Source organism: Myotis myotis, unplaced genomic scaffold (assembly GCF_014108235.1).
Source record: "Myotis myotis isolate mMyoMyo1 unplaced genomic scaffold, mMyoMyo1.p scaffold_m19_p_2, whole genome shotgun sequence".
Lineage (NCBI taxonomy): Eukaryota > Metazoa > Chordata > Mammalia > Chiroptera > Vespertilionidae > Myotis > Myotis myotis.
Genome location: NW_023416324.1, coordinates 5,648,338 through 5,666,568, shown reverse-complemented (window position 1 = coordinate 5,666,568; position 18,231 = coordinate 5,648,338). Strand labels below are relative to the sequence as shown.

The 18,231-nt window shown below is 52.8% G+C and overlaps 1 protein-coding gene and 1 non-coding gene across 2 annotated transcripts; one reads left to right on the top strand and one right to left on the bottom strand.

The window, feature by feature from the left end:
• Positions 1-4,897: 4,897 nt before the first annotated feature.
• On the top strand, positions 4,898-11,415 carry KIAA2013 (KIAA2013 ortholog). Its single transcript, XM_036349612.1, has 3 exons — positions 4,898-6,128; positions 8,567-9,420; positions 10,742-11,415. The coding sequence occupies exons 1-3, from the start codon at positions 5,093-5,095 to the stop codon at positions 10,757-10,759; spliced, it is 1,908 nt and encodes a 635-aa protein (XP_036205505.1). The 5' UTR covers positions 4,898-5,092; the 3' UTR covers positions 10,760-11,415.
• Positions 11,416-16,940: 5,525 nt separating this feature from the next.
• Positions 16,941-17,056, bottom strand: LOC118677777. Its single transcript, XR_004974503.1, has one exon. It is a non-coding gene; the product is annotated as a U5 spliceosomal RNA (small nuclear RNA).
• Positions 17,057-18,231: the final 1,175 nt, after the last annotated feature.

Below are 18,231 nucleotides of genomic sequence, written 5' to 3'. Positions count from 1 at the left end.
TTCCATACCCCCATTCCGCGCCCAGGCCGGACGGCATCCATACCGCGAGCCTCGCTGCGGCGCCTCCGGTGGGGGTCACAAGAGCATCTGCCGTTGGGTCTTGCACGGGTTAATGGCGGAGCTACCTGTAGCGCGCTGGGAACAGGCCCTGATAAGCCCGCAGTAGGACTCAGCGCCTAGGATTTCACTAGTCCTTCCCCAGACCCTTGGGCGTGGAGTGGGCAGGGGCCGGGGAGGACCGTGTTCGAAGACATCCATCACACCCCTGCCAGACTCTCCCGGCTGCTTATCACCAGCCCCTAAAACAGGAAATCCTTTGAGTTCCCTTTTTTGTCCCCTCCAGGCAACTGGAGACAGGCCAGTAAGCCAGGCCAAGTGGAGCTGGGCGACAGACGGAGCTGCACAAACTGGCGGAGACATGTACAACGGTTGTATTTCAGCCTCCTGGTTCATAGGTTGACACTCAACCACTGAGCCACCCTGGCTGGCCGGGCAACACGTGGCATTTTAGAACAGTGGTTCTCAACCTGTGGGTCGCGACCCCTTTGGGGGTCGAACGACCCTTTCACAGGGGTCGCCTAAGACCATCGGAAAACACATATATAATTACATATTGTTTTTGTGATTCATCACGATGCTTTCATTATGTTCAATTTGTAACAATGAAAATACATCCTGCATGTCAGATATTTACATGACGATTCATAACAGTAGCAACATGACAGTTATGAAGGAGCAACGAAAATAACTTTATGGTTGGGGGTCACCACAACATGAGGAACTGTATTAAAGGGTGGCGGCATTAGGAAGGTTGAGAACCACTGCTCTAGAAGTTAAATACAATCTCTGGGAACCTGCGTGGTCATCTCATGGTGCGGAGATTTGCTCATTGTACGATGGTAGAAGTGAGGCCCAGGGGGACCCAGCAACAAGCCCAGGGTACCGGGCAAGTAAAGGGCAGAGGCACCAGTGCCGTGCAGGGCTTCTACTGCCCAGCTGGGACCGGGGCAGGGAGTTTCTGCAGCTGGGGATAGGACGTGGCGCCAGAATCCACCGGATGTTTTTGAATTCAGAAGATGCAGACTGGGATTCCAGCGCCTTGGAGGAGAAATGGAAGGATGAGCAGAAGAGGAAGAGAATGAGCGTACGTCAGCTGCATCCGTTTTCCAAGCTCCGTTTCCTTCCATGTGCATAGCAGCCCTTCAGGTTAGGCAGCGTTACCCCCATTTGTGAAACGAGGAACCCATTGGTGACAGGACGTGATCTGCTTGAAGTCACACTGCTGATGTGGGGCCATAGTAAGGGAGGCAGCTCTGCAACCCGGCTCTAACTTCCCACTGGCTGGGGCCCTAGAGGAACCTCAATGGTGATGTTCTGTGGACAGAAAAAAATCCTTGGGCAGTGGGGTTCCCATGGCCCAAGTCCCCAGAATCGTTGCAAATCAGGAGGGGGAACCATTTGAAGGCTGCTGGCCCGCCCTGGAGAAAGGATTCACCCTGGACAAGCCTGCCCTCCATACACTGGATTCCATTTCTTGCTCCCTTCATCAAATTGCTAGAACTTGAACCCAGCCCAAGCTGCATCCAAAAAGAGAACCTGTCTCTTTAACCAGGGGTGGCTGCTGCCCAGATGTTACTCCTAGTACGTGCAGCTCATGTTGTGCACAGTTAAAGGCGCAGGACCCTGCTTTCCTGGGAAGTACAGAAAGGAGAGCTGGCCTGGAGGGCAGTTGTCTGCTGCCATGGGGGCTTTCCTCACATTCCTTCTCTCCTTTTACCCATGTCCTTTCTTGTCCCGAGGACAGCCACAGTCTGTGCTGCCAGACAGGCTGTCAGCTGGCCCTCAGTCCCCTCCCCCTTTACAACCATCAGCCAATCCCACTCACTCTTAGCCCCTTCAATAATCCTATAAAATAAAAGGCGAATATGCAAATCGACCAATGTGTTCCCACAGGGGGAGTGCTGCTCAGCCAGAAGCCAGGCTCATGGCTGGCCAGTGCAGCAACGATGGCGGGAGCCTCTCCCGCCTCTGCAGCAGCACTAAGGATGTCCGACTGATGGCTTAGGCCTGCCCCTTGGGCATCCCCTGTCAGTAGAACATCCCCTGAGGGCTCCCAGACTGCGAGAGGGCCCCCGTGCCTCCCCCTGCCCCCCTGCACCAGTGCATGAATTTCATGCACCGGGCCTCTAGTCATAATGATAATAATAATACAAATAGGATTTCCAAGCTGTTCCCCTAAGCATGTATGTATATATATACATATATATATGCAAGTGAAAATCATATGCTACAATTTCTGTGAAAGAAAAACTTTATACTATATGTCTAGGTGCCTATATATCTGTAAGCAAATAGAATATCTGGAAGAGTATCCCAGGAACCAGTGGCAGTGGTTGCATCTGGGGAGAGGAACAGATGGCTGGGTGGGGCCCCAGGAGGGAGGAAGACTTTATAGTCACTCTTCACCCTTTAGCACATGTTGAATTTTGTATCATATATCCTGTTTCCTAGTAAAAGTAAATAACGAACGGTTATTTTGAGCCAGGCACCAGGCCAAATGTTTCCTGTGTTTGTCCATTTAAGCCTCAGAGCAATCCTGTTCTCTCATGATCCCCATTTTATGGATAGTGAAACTGAGGTTCAGGGAAGTTAGTTGACTTGCTAGCAAGGGGTAAGGCCAAGAGTAAAAACCCAGGTAGCCTGATGTCACGGTCCTTAACTCTTGACTCCCTGGCTTTGTCGTGGCTGCGTTGCTGTCCCTTTCCTGTGAGTCTCCTTCCCTTGGTTGTTCGAGAGTGGCAAGGGAGTTCCCGAATAATGAGCCTTTTATTTGACTAAGAATCTACTTCCAGAAATTGCTCACCCCCAAAATTCACACAAGTGGGCCAAGATATATGCCTATTTCATGGATGTTTGTAATTGTAAAAAATAATGATATGGGTCTCCGATTAAAAATTACTTAGTGTGTGTCATGCACCTTGCTTGCTTTGTCTGCATTAACTTATTTATTCCTCAAAAACATGAGAGGCAGGGTCTCTGGTCATTCCCGTTCCACAGGTGGGATGCACCTGGTCTGGTATGTTTCCACCTCAGTGTGTCTCCCAAGTACTTCTGCCTCCTTCAGGAGGTTGGATGGATTCTGTCTCTCTAACTCAGTGGTTCTCAACCTTCTGGCCCTTTAAGTACAGTTCCTCATGTTGTGACCCAACCATAAATTTATTTCCATTGCTACTTCATAACTGTAATGTTGCTACTGTTATGAATCATAATGTGATATGCAGGATGGTCTTAGGCAACCCCTGTGAAAGGGTTGTTCGACTGCCAAAGGGGTCGCGACCCACAGGTTGAGAACCGCTGCTCTAACTGTAGGATATGGATTCCTGCTCGGCAACCAACATATTTCGTGGGTTTGTGAACTCCCAATGGTAATTAAGAATTTTGTTCTCGGCCCTGCGGGCATGGCTCAGTGGTTGAGGGTTGACCTATGAACCAGGAGGTCACAGTTTGATTCCTAGTCAGGACACATGCACAGCTGTGGGCTCGGTCCCAGTGGGGGATGTGCAGGAGGCAGCTAATCAATGATTCTCTCTCATCATTGATGTTTCTCTCTGTCTCTCTCCCTCTTCCTTCCTCTCTGAAATCAATAAAAATATGTTTTAAAAACAGACATTAAAAAAAGAGAATTTTGTGTCTGTGTTTTGATAATAACCTTGGGGGGCATAAAGGGTACTGTACCATCACCTGGACTTGAAACTTTCCACAGGGCACTGGCCCTCGAACTTGGCAAACGCATCTTTGTCTGCTCACAGCCCACAAGAAGCCACCTCAAATACCCGAATAATTTTCAACAACTGGGAAGCACTGTCTGGCTTTGGAATATCCTGACAGCAAAGTGGGAACAATGGCTCCACTGTCTGCCCTGTGCTCATATGGATGTTTTCCTCCAGTAACAAAGCTACATGTCTCTTCTGCATCGGAGAGTCACAATTTAAAGGCATTTTCAGCCGAAACCGGTTTGGCTCAGTGGATGGAGCGTGGGCCTTCGGACTGGGGGGTCCCAGGTTCGGTTCTGGTCGAGGGCATGTGCCTGGGTTGCGGGCACATCCCCGGTGGGAGATGTGCAGGAGGCAGCTGATCGATGTTTCTCTCTCATCGATGTTTCTAGCTCTCTATCTCTCTCCCTTCCTCTCTGTAAAAAATCAATAAAATATATAAAAATAAATAAATAAATAAAGGCATTTTCAAAGCATGCGACTTTAGTGTCCCATGTTATTTAATAAGTTAAAGCTCAGGGTTGACATGAGGACGGCTTGGTGTGGTGGAGACATGGTCAGTCCTGGGCTGGATTTCCGTCCCTTCTGTCCTACGTGCTGCCAGACAGGTCCGGAAGAGTTGTCAACAACGTATTTCCTGGGAAGTTTAGAGGGCTTACTCTTCTTTCTTCTCTCTCTCTCTCTCTCTCTCTCTCTCTCTCTCTCCTTCCCTTCCCTTCTCTCTCTCTCTCTCCCTCCCTTTCCTTCTTTTCTTTCTCTTTCTTTCTTCCTTTCTTTCCTGTACTGTTCTAAGCTTTGTTTTGTTTTATTGCGGTGAGGATCGTCATTTTTACATAAAAAAGTTTTATTATGACTTTTCAATATTAGGTCTGTTGACTCCATCAGTAGCAAACGAGGCCCAGCATGTGCTCGGTCTGGCCGACTCTGTGTTTTTCACAAGTTGGTTGGACGCTTCCAGTACCACCCGCCCAACCCCTCTCCCTCCACCATCCCCTCGCCCCCGCCCCCGCCCCGCGGCTGCCCGCCCCTCCCGCTGTGGCCCCGCCCCGGCCCCGCCCCGTTCCCAGGCCCGCCCTCGCCCCGCCCCCTCGTTTCCATGTGTCGCAAAAGACTCGGTGGCGCTTGACGGCGGCGTCGTTTGACGGTCGGAGGCGACGGAGGAGGAAGAAGGGACGGTGGCGGCTGCCGCGGCGGCTGCGACGCGGTCCGCGGTGGGCTCCGCGGTCCCGGCTGGAGAGTGAGGCGCGGGCGGCCGGGCCGGTGGGCTGGGCGGCGGGCCCGGCGGCCGCTCCCGCGCCGCGCCCGCGCCCGGCGGCCCGATGTGGCTGCAGCAGCGGCTCAAGGGGCTGCCGGGACTGCTGTCGAGCAGCTGGGCCCGCCGCCTCCTCTGCCTGCTCGGCCTCCTGCTGCTGCTGCTGTGGTTCGGGGGCTCCGGGGCGCGGCGCGCGGCGGGCGGCCTGCACCTGCTGCCCTGGGCCCGCGGCCAGCCGGGCGCCGCCGAGCCCGCGGCCTGCCTGGAGGCGGCCACCCGCGCCTGGCGCGGCCTGCGGGAGCGCGGCGAGGCGGTGCCGCTGGGCCCCGGGGTGCCCGCCCTGGTGGCCAACGGCTTCCTGGCCCTGGACGTGGCCGCCAACCGGCTGTGGGTGACCCCGGGGGAGCGGGAGCCCGCCGTGGCGCCGGACTTCGTGCCCTTCGTGCAGCTGCGCCCGCTGAACGCGCTTTCCGAAGCCGGAGAGTCGGTGCTGCTGCTGCGGGAAGGGCTGCTGCGCCGGGTGCGTTGCCTGCAGCTCGGGACCCCGGGTGCCGGCGCTGCGGCCGCCGCCGTCCCCGGACCCGCCTCGGTCTCTGGCCTTGTCGCGGGGTCCGGCCGCGACTGCGTGCTGCTGCAAGAGGACTTCCTGGCGCACCGGGGCCGACCCCACGTCTATCTGCAGCGCATCCAGCTCAACAACCCCACGGAGCGCGTGGCCACGCTGCAGACTGTGGGGCCCACCGCCGGGCCGGTCCCCAGGGCCTACACCAGTACCCTGGAGAAGGTGGGAGACCACCAGTTCCTTCTCTACTCGGGCCTGTCCCCGGTCCTTCCCTCGGGGCAGGTGCACCTGGTGGTGGTGGCCGCCAAGAAGCTAGTGGACCGGCTCCAGGTGGCTCCCAAGACGCAACTGGACGAGACGGTGCTGTGGGTGGTGCATGTCTCAGCGCCCGTTAACCCGCAAGCGCTCAAAAGCAAAGCCGCCAAGGAGCTCAAGGTGCTCCAGGACCTGGCGCGGAAGGAGATGCTGGAGCTCTTGGAGATGCCAGCAGCCGAGCTGCTGCAGGACCACCAGCGCCTCTGGGCCCAGCTCTTCAGCCCAGGTGAGGCGTGGCAAGTGCTCAGTTCATAGTCCGCACCTTGCACCAGGGTGAACACGGTCCACCCTGCCGGTGCCCCTCCAACGTCCGCAGAGGTTAAAACTCAGGCGTGGCCTTTGACCGGGGGCTGACCCTACTCCATCACTTAGTGTCTGTGGGACCTGGACCAGTAGCCTCGTCTTCCTGGACTTGTATTCAGTAATAACAGGAGCACCCACCTCAGAGGGCTTTAATGAGATTCTGATGTAAGAATGAGTGTAATGGGTAGGTCTTTTTGTCCTTGTGGGTGAGGCCTGATTTGAGCGAAATGGTTTATTGCAGCGGTTCTCAACCTGTGGGTCGCGACCCTTTGGGGGTCTAATGACCCTTTCACAGGGGTCACCTAAGACCATCGGAAAACACATATATAATAACATATTGTTTTTGTGATTAATCACTATGCTTTAATTATGTTCAATTTGTAACAATGAAATTGGGGGTCACCCCAACATGAGGAACTGTATTAAAGGGTCGCGGCATTAGGAAGGTTGAGAACCACTGGTTTAGAGGGTTAATTTGTAAAGGATAGAAAGGGCAGGCAGAGGGAGGCCTGGTCAACCGCCACCCAGATTCTTTCCTCAATTCCCTGGAGTCTGGTTGGTGGCAAGCACCGGCTTCATGGCATCATCGAGGCTGAAGTGTCCTAGCTGTTGTGGCTGCAGTTTTTTTTTTCACAAGGAGGTCGTGGGACCTCTTTCAGCAGGTGGGATGCTCTGTCAAAGGGAAACTTCTTCCCCCTTGACTGTTTAAGGAAAAAAAAAAGTCCTGCTCTAGATGAGAGAGATTTTGGTTTGCAGGGGTCTAGTTGTCTGGATCCTTATATGTAGTTGCCCAAGGAATCTTTAATTCGTTCAACAAGTGTTGGCGTGCCTCTGCCAGGGCCTGCCCTCCCTGGAGAAGACAGGGGTGGACAGAGCAAAGCACCTGGCTCACGGTGCTTGCTCAGACTCTGGATGGGAGGAAGACAAATATTATAAGACTGACCATTTGAATAGATAAGAAAGTTAGCTTTCTAGAGTCAAGAGTGCCGTGGAGAAAGGTTAAAAACACGCGATTGGAGGTGACTGAAGCGGGAGGTGGACGTAGGGGGCAGGCTCGTTTAGCTCCACTTGTCAGGGAGCCTCTCGGGAGGAAACACTGAAGCCGAGACCTGAATAGCAAGGAAGCCGGCCAGCAGGCCATCGCCCCTGAGGCAGGAGCCAGTTTGGTTGAACCCGAGTGTGGCTGGCTAGTAGTGAGCCTGAGGGGGCGGGGGGGGGGGGGGAGGTAATGGGGGGGGGTCAGACAGGGGAGGCTGGCATTGGCCAGATCCTAAAGGGTCTTGTAGGCCTTAGTGAGGATGGCGAATTTTATTGTAAACGGGATGGAAAGCAGGGCAGAGCCACCATCTGGTGCACGTTTTTAAAGGTCCCTGTGGCTGCTGTATGCAGAGTATCGACTGTATAGGGGCAAAGGTGGAGCATGGAGACCAGACAAGGGGTTGTTGCAGGAGCCCAGGTGAGAGGAGGGTGGCTGGGGCCAGAGTGGTGACTGTGGAGATAAAAGTGGACAGATTCTGGTACCTTTAGAGGTAGAGCTGCCAGGACTTCCCAAGGACTGGCTGTGGGGAGGAAGAGCTCAAAGGTGACTCCTGAATTTGGGGGGAGGGCTTGAGCAGGTGTCTGGAGACCACTTAGGGAAGGATAGGCTTGGGGCTGGAAGAATTCAACCATGTCAAGTTCAAAAACGCCTGTCATCCAGGTGGAGACACCAAGCAGGCGGTTCGCTGGTTGGGTCTAGCGGTCATACAGATTTTGGAGATCTTGTGTTCAGATGTTAAAGCTACAGGACTGACCCCGGCCAGTGTGGCTCTGTGTTGAGCGCCAACCCGTGAACCAAGAGGTGACTGAATCAGTTCCCGGTCAGGGCACAAGCCCGGGTTTCAGGCTTGATCCCCAGTAGGGAGTGTGCAGGGGGCAGCCGATCAATGTTTATATCTCTATATCCTTCTTCCTTCCTCTCTCTCTAAAATCAGTAAAAACACAAACATTTTTAAAAGCTACAGGACTGGAGAGAGATGATGGAGTGGAGAAGCCCAGGGCTGGCCAGGGCGTGAGTGACAGCGTCCTGGGTTGGGACTTTTACTTGCCTCCATATGGTTGGTGCCAAGGTCTGGCTCTGTCTGTGCTCTTTGGGGCTCTGGCAGGAGGCGCCACTGCCTTTTAATAAGATTTTAGGTTTCGGGCCCACAGGGCTCAAGTCAGTCACGTGAGGAAGCCAGGCAGGATGACGCTCTCTTACTCCCGGGAAACTGGATCTGCCATTTTCATCCCTCGGGACAGAAACTTTGTGTCTCTGCTGCTTGTGCTGACCATTTCTTACTATGCCATCCTCCTTAACGTGCAATCTTGGTGGCGTTACAGGTGTGGAAATGAAGAAGATCACGGATGCCCACACCCCGTCTGGCCTGACCGTGAACCTGACCCTGTATTACATGCTGTCCTGCTCAACAGCCCCACTGCTCAGCCCCAGCCTGAGCCACAGGGAGCGAGACCAGATGGAGTCGACGCTCAACTACGAAGATCACTGCTTCAGTGGCCACGCCACCATGCATGCCGAGAACCTCTGGCCGGGCCGGCTGTCCTCCATCCAGCAGATCCTGCAGCTCTCCGACCTGTGGAAGCTGACCCTGCAGAAGCGCGGCTGCAAGGGGCTGGTGAAGGTGGGCGCCCCGGGCATCCTGCAGGGCATGGTGCTCAGCTTCGGGGGGCTGCAGTTCACCGAGAACCACCTCCAGTTCCAGGCCGACCCGGAAGTGCTGCATAACAGCTATGCCCTGCATGGCATCCGCTACAAGAACGACCACATCAACCTGGCCGTGCTCGCGGACACCGAGGGCAAGCCATACCTGCACGTGTCCGTGGAGTCCCACGGCCAGCCCGTCAAGATCTACGCCTGCGAAGCGGGCTGCCTGGAGGAGCCCGTGGAGCTGACCTCGGCGCCCCAGGGCCACACCTTCCCAGTCATGGTGACGCAGCCCATCACGCCCCTGCTCTACATCTCCACCGACCTCACGCACCTGCAGGACCTGCGGCACACGCTGCACCTCAAGGCCATCCTGGCCCACGACGAGCACATGGCCCAGCAGGACCCCGGGCTGCCCTTCCTCTTCTGGTTCAGTGTGGCCTCCCTCATCACCCTCTTCCACCTCTTCCTCTTCAAGCTCATCTACAATGAGTACTGTGGGCCTGGGGCCAAGCCCCTCTTCAGGAGTAAGGTATAAAGCCTCGTGTCCTCAGAGCCCGAGGCCCCTGCCCTGATCTAGGATGGGGTGAGGCCTGGGCAGTCATGGGGTGCCCTCTAAGCCAGTGCCCTCAGCCTTTAACTCATAGACAGGAGCGAGTATGTTTTGAAAGGACATTAAAATTAAAAAGTGACTTTTGAAAGGAGACCATAGGAAGGGACAGCTGCGGATGGATGAGCCCGCTGGCCTCCCAGCAACCTGGGCAGCTGTCTCCCCCGCCCCCCACCCCAGATGAATCTCAGCATCTGAAAATAACTGCAGCAAAGCCGTAGATTAACCTGAGGCCTCTGTCTAAGCTGCTGGTGGGACCCCCATCCTCACCCGGGCAGCCCTCACTGTGGGCCAGAGGGGGTCACCTGTCAGCACAGACAAGGCCATTCCCCTCAGTTCCTCAGACGGCTGTGCCCCGTGAAGCCGTGATTTTGACCCCAGTCGCTGTGGAGCTCGTATCTGGACGATATCGCAGGACATCAGGATTGATGTCTCAGGGGAGGCCGCCTCCTGTCCTGTCACCCAGTCAGTCGTCTGTGCTTTCTCACCACCAGGATTTCCTGGGAGAAAGACCAGGAGGGAGTCCATTGTTGGCAGTCACAGGAGGAAGCGCTAGAGGGGAGCTTGTTGCCCGCCCTCCTCTCCGACTGAGAGTAGAGAGGAAGATGAAGGATTAGGTCTGCTTCTCAAGTAGTTAAAGGGCCAGGGACCAACGCAGGAGAAACGCCGCATCACCTCCCCCGAGGGCTGTGCGGCCAACCTGAAGGAGTGGGAAAGGGTGGGAGGCAGGTCTGAGCTCCTCAAGCTTGAAAGACAAATTGAAAGTCAGATCAAAAAGAAAAGTGCAGACACCATCCGGTGAGCCTCTGGGCCGCAGCTGTTGCGGTTTGCATTGCGTGGGTGCAGCCTCTGTTTTGCCCTGGGCTGCTTTTCCCTGCTGGTTGGTGGGCTTCTCTGCTCTTAAAGTGGCATACACCCATTCACCTTGGTTCCCCACATAGTCAGGGGGACAAGCCAAACTGCCTTCCTGGGGCACTGCCCCCTGTCCCTCAGTTTACTTGTGCTAGAGCCGACCACACCACAGCAGAGCGCGGTGGTCACTGCACCGGCCCAAGGAGTCCCCAACCACCAGGTCCATAGGAGTTCTAGCCACTCCCTGGGCCGGGCGCTGTCTGCCACTCCAGGTCAGAGCCCGGCTGGGGCGCCACCAGGGTGGTCTCCATGGCCGGCTTCCCTTAGTATTCCTGTAGCTGTCCACAGGGTTGGCGGCGAGCAGTAACAACTTGTTTTGTTAATTGAACAGGAAGATCCCAGTGTCTGAGTGAGCCAACAGCCCTGCTTTCAGCCACCAATTGCACAAGACACCCAGCACTGACACTCCTGCTGCTACGAACAAGGGATCCTTTGAAAGCACCCACCCTTTTGTGCCTTGTTGGGGACACCAGTGACGCAGAAGCGCGTGTGGATGGTCAGGAGTTCGCATTGGGGAGCGGGAGGGGAGGGGCCAGTGGACTTTTTGTAAGCTTTCGACTCAATAAAATGAACCCATATGGAAAATACTTGAAATTGAACTCACTCCTTCCACGTTCCCCCTTTCCTCTGCCCAGGAACTAGACCTCTTTTGAAAAGACTTGTCTAGTAAAAATTGTGGGCTTTTTCCTAATTTAATGTGTTCCTTCTTGACTGAATTTTTAATTTATTGCTGAGATTTTGCGGGATGGCGTTTTCCTCCACTGTAGACAGTGATTCTTGGTGGTGGTTTCTGAGCTCACCGCAGGGGTGGCCTGTGTGGCGGGCTTGGGCCTTGGGTCACCCTCGGGTTTGCACAGTCCCTTTCCAGTGAGCCTGTGGAGATCTGTGTTTTGTATTTCTGGGCTTCAGGGGAAGTGTTTAACTTTCTAGTGATTGCTGATTGTTGGTTTTGAAATACCAAAGCTTTCTTTTGTTCTGTTTTTAAATAAATCTCTTTCAAACTTCCATGGTCGGTTTGTGTGTGGTTTGGTCACCAGACTGGGGTGGTGTCTGAAGCAGAAGGGCCAGCCACCTCATGCCCTGCCCCCGCGTCCCTTCCCCCCCTCCCGTGACGATAGGAATTCTTTTCCCACGTCTCCTCTCAGAGGCATCCACTCAGATGTGGAGGCGGCCATTTTTCTGCTCCCCTGGGGGGCTCCCTGGGTGGTCCTGCCCAGTGGGCTGGTCCAAGCATCACCTGGTCCTTTCCCTGCTATAGTCCCTGTCCCCCTCCCTGCCCTAAATAGCCTAGGTTTGCCTGCCCTGGCTTCTGCCTGCTGTGTCCTAACTAAGATCTGACCCTCCCTTTGTGGGGAGGAGAATGGAGCTGCCGGTGGTCCACAAAGGACTGAGCTGGGCGTGGCGGCCCACCTGGGGAGGCTGTGAGCCTCACCGGGAAGCCTGGTGTGTTTGCCAAGGAGCTGAAGGGCCCAGGGCAGATGACCAGGAGACAGAGTAAACAAGGCCCAGGCTTTACTGCCAGCCCTGGCAGCCCTGGCCGGGCACCTTCCACTCCTGCTCTGGGTAGTGCAGAGCTGAGAAACACCTCCCACTCCCCAGCTTGGGTCAAGCAGCTTCAGGTTTAATGCAAATACAATGACTAGAGGGCATGTCATACCCTCTGCCACACCCAACTGCACCCCATGAGGTTTCTGCTCCCCCAAATGGGCAAGCCAATGACCCAGAAATCCATTCCTGTCATTTATAAGCCCCCTGGCCTATCCTATCTAATAATAGACAAACATGGTAATTAACCATACCTCCGACATGCTTCCCGTTGGCTAATCAGGGAGATATGCAAATTAACTGCCAACCAAGATGGCGGCCGGCAGCCATGCAGCTGAAGCGAACAGGCAGCTTGGTTGCCCCGGCAATGGAGGAAGCCAAGATTCCCCGCCTGCCCCACCAGGCTCTGAGCTGCACTCTAAGCAACTATGTTGCAATTATAGAAGCAAAACCAGCCGTGGGCAAACTACGGCCCACGGGCCAGATCCGGCCCGTTTGAAATGAATAAAACTAAAAAAAAAAAAAGACCGTACCCTTTTATGTAATGATGTTTACTTTGAATTTATATTAGTTCACACAAACACTCCATCCATGCTTTTGTTCCGGCCCTCCGGTCCAGTTTAAGAACCTATTGTGGCTCTCGAGTCAAAAAGTTTGCCCACCCCTGAGCTAAACAAACTCCAGAGACCTGCTTTCAGCCAGCTGGGCCTCAGAGCTGGAGCTGCAACAGTGTTTCAATTATAGAAGCTAAACAAACCTCAGGTACCTGCTTTCAGCAGCCGAGGCCTCAAGCTGGAGCCGGCTCTCAGCTCCAATGACAGCCATAGAAGGTAAATAAATCCCAGAATTAAAAAAAAATAAAGAAAAAATGGAGAGGTTGGGAGCTTCAGTCACCCACCAGCCTGAAAATGGCCCTCAGCCCTTCACCCAGACTGGCCAGGCACCCCAGTGGGGACCCCCACCCTAAAGGGGGTGCGACCAGCTGCAAACAGCCATCATCCCCTCATCCAGGCTGGCAAGGAACCCAAGAGGGACCCCCACCCTGATCCAGGACACCCTGATCCAGGACACCCTTCAGGGCAAACCTGCCGGCCCCCACCCGTACACCAGGCCTCTATCCTATATAGTAAAAGGGTAATATGCAAACTGACCCTAACAGCAGAAAGACCGGGAATGACTGGTCACTATGACACACACTGACCACCAGGGGGAAGACACTCAATGCAGGAGCTGCCCTCTGGTGGTCAGGGTACTCACACAGTGGGGAGCTCTGCTCAGCCACAAGCCAGGCTGATGGCTGCCAGTACAGCGGTGGTGGTGGGAGCCTCTCCTGCCTCCTCAGCAGCGCTAAGGATGTCCGACTGCAGTTTAGGCCTGCTCCCTGCTGGCAAGTGGACATCCCCCGAGGGCTGCCGGGCTGCCAGAGGGATGTCTGATTGCCATCTTAGGCCCAATCCCCTGGGGAGCAGGCCTAAGCCAGCAAGTGGTCATCCTCTGAGGGGTCCCAGACTGCGAGAAGGCACAGGCTGGGCTGAGGGACCTCCCCCGCCCCCGAGTGCACAAATTTTTGTGCACCGAGCCTCTAGTCTATAATAATAAAAGAGTAATATGCTAATTAGACCAGACGTCCTTCTGGACACTGGGGCTGCGAGGGAATCTCGGGTCCTGGGTGCCTGCTAGGTGCTGGAGGGAAGCTGGTGCCAGCAGCTGGGGGAAGGAAGGCCTACTCCTGCACAAATTTTGTGCATCGGGCCTCTCGTTGTATTATGGGAGCCCACACAGACTAAGACAAGCATGTTCTTCCAGTGAAGGAACAGAACTTTGCAGGGAGGATAACAAACCAAGAATCCAGAGATTCACAGGACCTTAGATGAGGAGGGAACCGTAGAGCTTTCTTGCTCGAGTTCATAAGGTAGCTTCACGGGGCCTGTAACCCCTGGTATTGCAACATGTATGTACATTTATATTTATTTTTATGGAGAGGTTCTGTAGCTTCCCTCAGATTCTCAAAGGATGCCTGACTTCAAAAACCTTCAGAACAAGATAACCTGCACTGTGGGGTCTTGTTTTTGACCCCCTTCTCTGGAAGCAGCGGTGGCCTGAGCTTCTGAGGTCTGGCCAGGGGTCTGGCAATTGGGCTGACCACCCCAGGCTGCGGGGCAGTTCCCCTCCCTGCAGAAAGGACTTGAGGGTGGGTGGGGTCATCTCAGCTACTGGGTGTTGCCAGTCAAACAGCCTCAACCTGAACAAGCTACCTACAGCCTGACACTCCTGGTTCCTGGGACTTGGGCCAGTGGAAGCTTCAGGTAGTTGTTTGCTTCAGTAAGTGTTCATTGAGAATCCCCTAGCAGGCCATGCCTGTTGGCCTTTGGGTGGCAAAGGGGGGAAAGTTACATTTGACGAACCTCTACTCTGTGCTTAAGTTCTGAGACGGCAGTGGCTATACCAGCCGTGGGCAAACTACGGCCCGCGGGCCAGATCCGGCCCATTTGAAATGAATGAAACTATTGAAAAAAAAGGCCGTACCCTTTTATGTAATGATGTTTACTTTGAATTTATATTAGTTCACACAAACACTCCATCCATGCTTTTGTTCCGGCCCTCCGGTCCAGTTTGAGAACCCATTGTGGCCCTCGAGTCAAAACGTTTGCCCACCCCTGGTCTACCATCTCTGGGAAGCCAGAAACTAGCACAAGGCCTGGCACAGGGCAGATGTTCAGAGAATGCTCGTTTGTACGCATTCTGCCCTTTAATCCTTGTGTTTCAAATAAGACTTCAGGGGTTGCAAGTGACAGAAAGCTTCATTATAACTGGCTTAAACGGAAGGTCACGTACCGATTCACATAACAATGGAGTGTAGTGCCATAGGAGCTTCAGGAATGGCTTGATCCAGACTCAGGTGACTTCACTGGGATGCATCTCTTGCTTCTGGTAGATGGGCTTCCATCCTCAGCTTGGCTGCCCTTGTGGTAACAAGATGGCCAGTTACCTATCACCAGGCTGATGCCCTCCAAGCAAGGCCAGCAGAGTCCGAGTCCCAGCATTCCTATTCAACGTGCTCAGGCTCACCTCCCACTGGACGGCCCGTCCCTGAGCCGATCACTGCCAGGTTGCCAGGGGCATGGTAATTAGATTAGGCCATTCAAGCCACCGCCTCAGAGCTAGGCAGGGACGTCAACCTCAAACCACTGCAAAATGAGTAATAATAGGAGAGGAGTGGTTCCCAGAGGAAATTAGGGGTAGTCTTATCTTAATCTTCCTGATGGTCCAATGATACCATCTTGGGAGCCGTTCCTGGCCCATATCTGGGATCAGCCATTTCTCTAAGAAACCTGCTTCCTTTGTTTATTTATTTATTTATATATATATATATATATATATATATATATATATATATATATGTATATATATATATATATATAATTTCAGAGCAGAAGGGAAGAAGGGAGAGGGAGAGAGAGATAGAAACATCAGTGCTGAGAGAGAATCATCGATCGGCTGCTTCCTGCACACCCCCTACTGGGGATCGAACCCCAAACCCGGGCATGTAGCCTTGACCGGAATAGAACCCAGGACCCTTCAGTCCCCAAACCAGCTCAGGCAAACCTGCTTCATTTGAATTGCTGACTGTAATCTGGGGGCTTGGAGTGCTCGTTACACTGGGTTCTGTTTTTGCCAAAGGTGGACAACACACAAGATAAAAACCCCTGCTTTAGATACACACCCAGCCTTCAGAGCCCAAAGAAAGCACAGGCATTTGATTCTGACTGACCAGAGCCGGTCATGTGAGGAGCAGCTTGTCTGGGGGAAGGAAACAGTAACACCATCTTATCACTTGAATAGTGTGTGGGACCTACGGAGCCGGCTGGACTGCGGGTACCTGTCTCGGGCTCCCTGAGCTTGGGCTCATGATTCTGTACACAAGAGCGGGCCACAGCGAGCAGCGTGGGAGGCTGAGAAATGGAGGGCAAGGAAGGAACTTCGTGATAGATGCCCTCCGGCCTTTCCTGGGGCAGGTACTACTAGTTTTCTTCCCGGGTATTCTCACACCATGGCAGGCTTCATGGCTGCCTAGAAGAAAGACTACATTTCCCAGCCTGCCTTGCAGCTAGGTGTGGTCAAGAAACCAAGTTCTGGCCCCAGCCTGTTTGATTCAGTGAATAGAGCATCGGCCTGCACACTAAAAAGTCCTGGGTTCAGTTCCGGTCAAGGGCACATGTCCGGGTTGCAGGCTTGATCCCCAGTAGGGGGCCTGCAGGAGGCAACTGATCAATGATTCTCATCATTGATGTTTCTATATCTCTCTTCCCTTCCTCTCTGAAATCAATAAAAATATTAATTAAAAAAAGAAAGAAACTAAGTTCTGGCCAATGGGATTGGCGGAAAACAAAATTAACTTCCCGCGCTGAGTTTTATCAAATACATTATAAACATCATCAAATGTCTTTCTCATTCCTGTTTTTAACAAATGATCCAGTTCTAGTTTTAAGGCTAAATTACATTATCAGAAAAACAACACTTATAACATGTTATAGGAAAACTTCAAAAATTTAAAAAGTTATTTAAAAAGCAGTGGAAACTTACAATACGTGCAACACTTCACAGAGTTGGAAAGGTGCTAGGACTCGCCTGGTATGTACCGCCTTGAAAAATATCTGTGGGTAGATATGCCCAAGAATCATCTTCCAATAAATTTAAGAAGTTTTATGTAAGGTCAGCGCGACAGGTTCTGTGGTAGCCAATGTCGGAGCCAGGCCCCACCCGCGATGCCCGGGAGCGTGTACGCCGGTTGGTGATCTCCAACCTGTAAACATTTTGCGTACAAGACTCTGGACTTCGTGACCTAGTTTTCGTTTTTTACAGCAGCGCTGTTGCAGCTTAGCGTCCAAATAAAGACTAATTAGCAACGGCTTTATATTTAGTCCCCCCCTCTCAGTACTGACAGGTGAACCCCAAAACCACTCTATTTTTTAACACCTCTTGTTAGCCTTGCAGACACAAGGCCTCAAAAAATTGATACAAAACTCAGAATTGTTCCTCTCCACGGAAATCTTTAGTAAAAGGCGAAAGATTTATGCGATCTGAAGAGAAACCAGAGTATGCCCGCCAACGCTGGCCCACATTGCTCGGGTAACTGTTACCCCTAATTCTATAATGGTGATTATTTACCCGGGAGAGCTAATGACTTCTCTTCCCCCCACCAGACAATTCTGTGAGAGAGGTCTCATTCTGTGGGAAGAATAGGTCAAAGAAAATAAGAGAATCTAGTCTTTTTTTAGGTTGGAAATTGTTCCGTTCCATGTGCAATGCACTGTGGGTATGCAAATGAATCGCAGCCGGTTTCCGGAAATACCTTAAATAGTTCTTTCGTCTTGGTGCTGCAACTGGGACTACCACCAGGGGGCAGAGCGGAAGCCAGATTTAAGAAATACTGTATAAACCTGAGCCTTGTCCAACCAGAAAAAGTCGGACTCTTTTATAATTGGCCCTCCAAGTAAAATTTCTTTTGGCTTTAAATAAATAAAATAATTAAAATTGTAACATAACATAAAACATGCGAATAATTTTTTTCATTTGTTCATTAAACAAAAACGCATTGGGCACTGTTCTAAACCCTGTGCTGGGATCCAGGGGTAGAGCAGATCCCTAACATTTCATCTGCAAGGACCATGCTATGTGATGGGGGCGCCAAGTGTGTGTGCTCAGCACCGATCGCAGAATGTTCTCTGACATCTGGGCAGAGCATGAAAGGATCCACAGTCCTAAGTAGGGTGGTGAGGGCATTCCAGCAGGGAGGCACAGTGCTGACGGGGTGAGTCTTAGGACAGATGGTCTCAGTATCAAGCTAAGAGCTTGGGTTTACCTAGAAGGAAAGAGGAGGCATAGAAGAGCTTTAAAAGAGAGTAGTGAGCCCTAGCCGGTTTGGCTCAGTGGATAGAGCCTCGGCCTGCAAACTGAAAGGTCCCAGGTTCGATTCCAGTCAAGGGCACATGCCTGGGTTTTGGGCTCGAGGCCCAGTGGGAGACTTGCAGGAGGCAGCCAATCCATGATTCCCACTCATCATGGATGTTTCTATCTCTCCCTCTTCCTTCCTCTCTGAAACCAATAAAAATATATTTTTTAAAAAATCCTTTAAAAGTGATCAGATCAGTGTTTATTTTATTTTATTTTATTTTTTATTTTAAAATATATTTTATTGATTTTTTACAGAGAGGAAGGGAGAGGGATAGCAAGTTAGAAACATCAATGAGAGAGAAACATCAATCAGCTGCCTCC

Excerpts from the sequence above, each read along its gene's own strand:
- KIAA2013 (XM_036349612.1), top strand. The coding sequence starts at position 5,093 with ATGTGGCTGCAGCAGCGGCTCAAGGGGCTGCCGGGACTGCTGTCGAGC. Across the intron at positions 6,129-8,566 it reads GGCCCAGCTCTTCAGCCCAG|GTGTGGAAATGAAGAAGATC; the intron begins GTGAGGCGTGGC and ends GTGGCGTTACAG.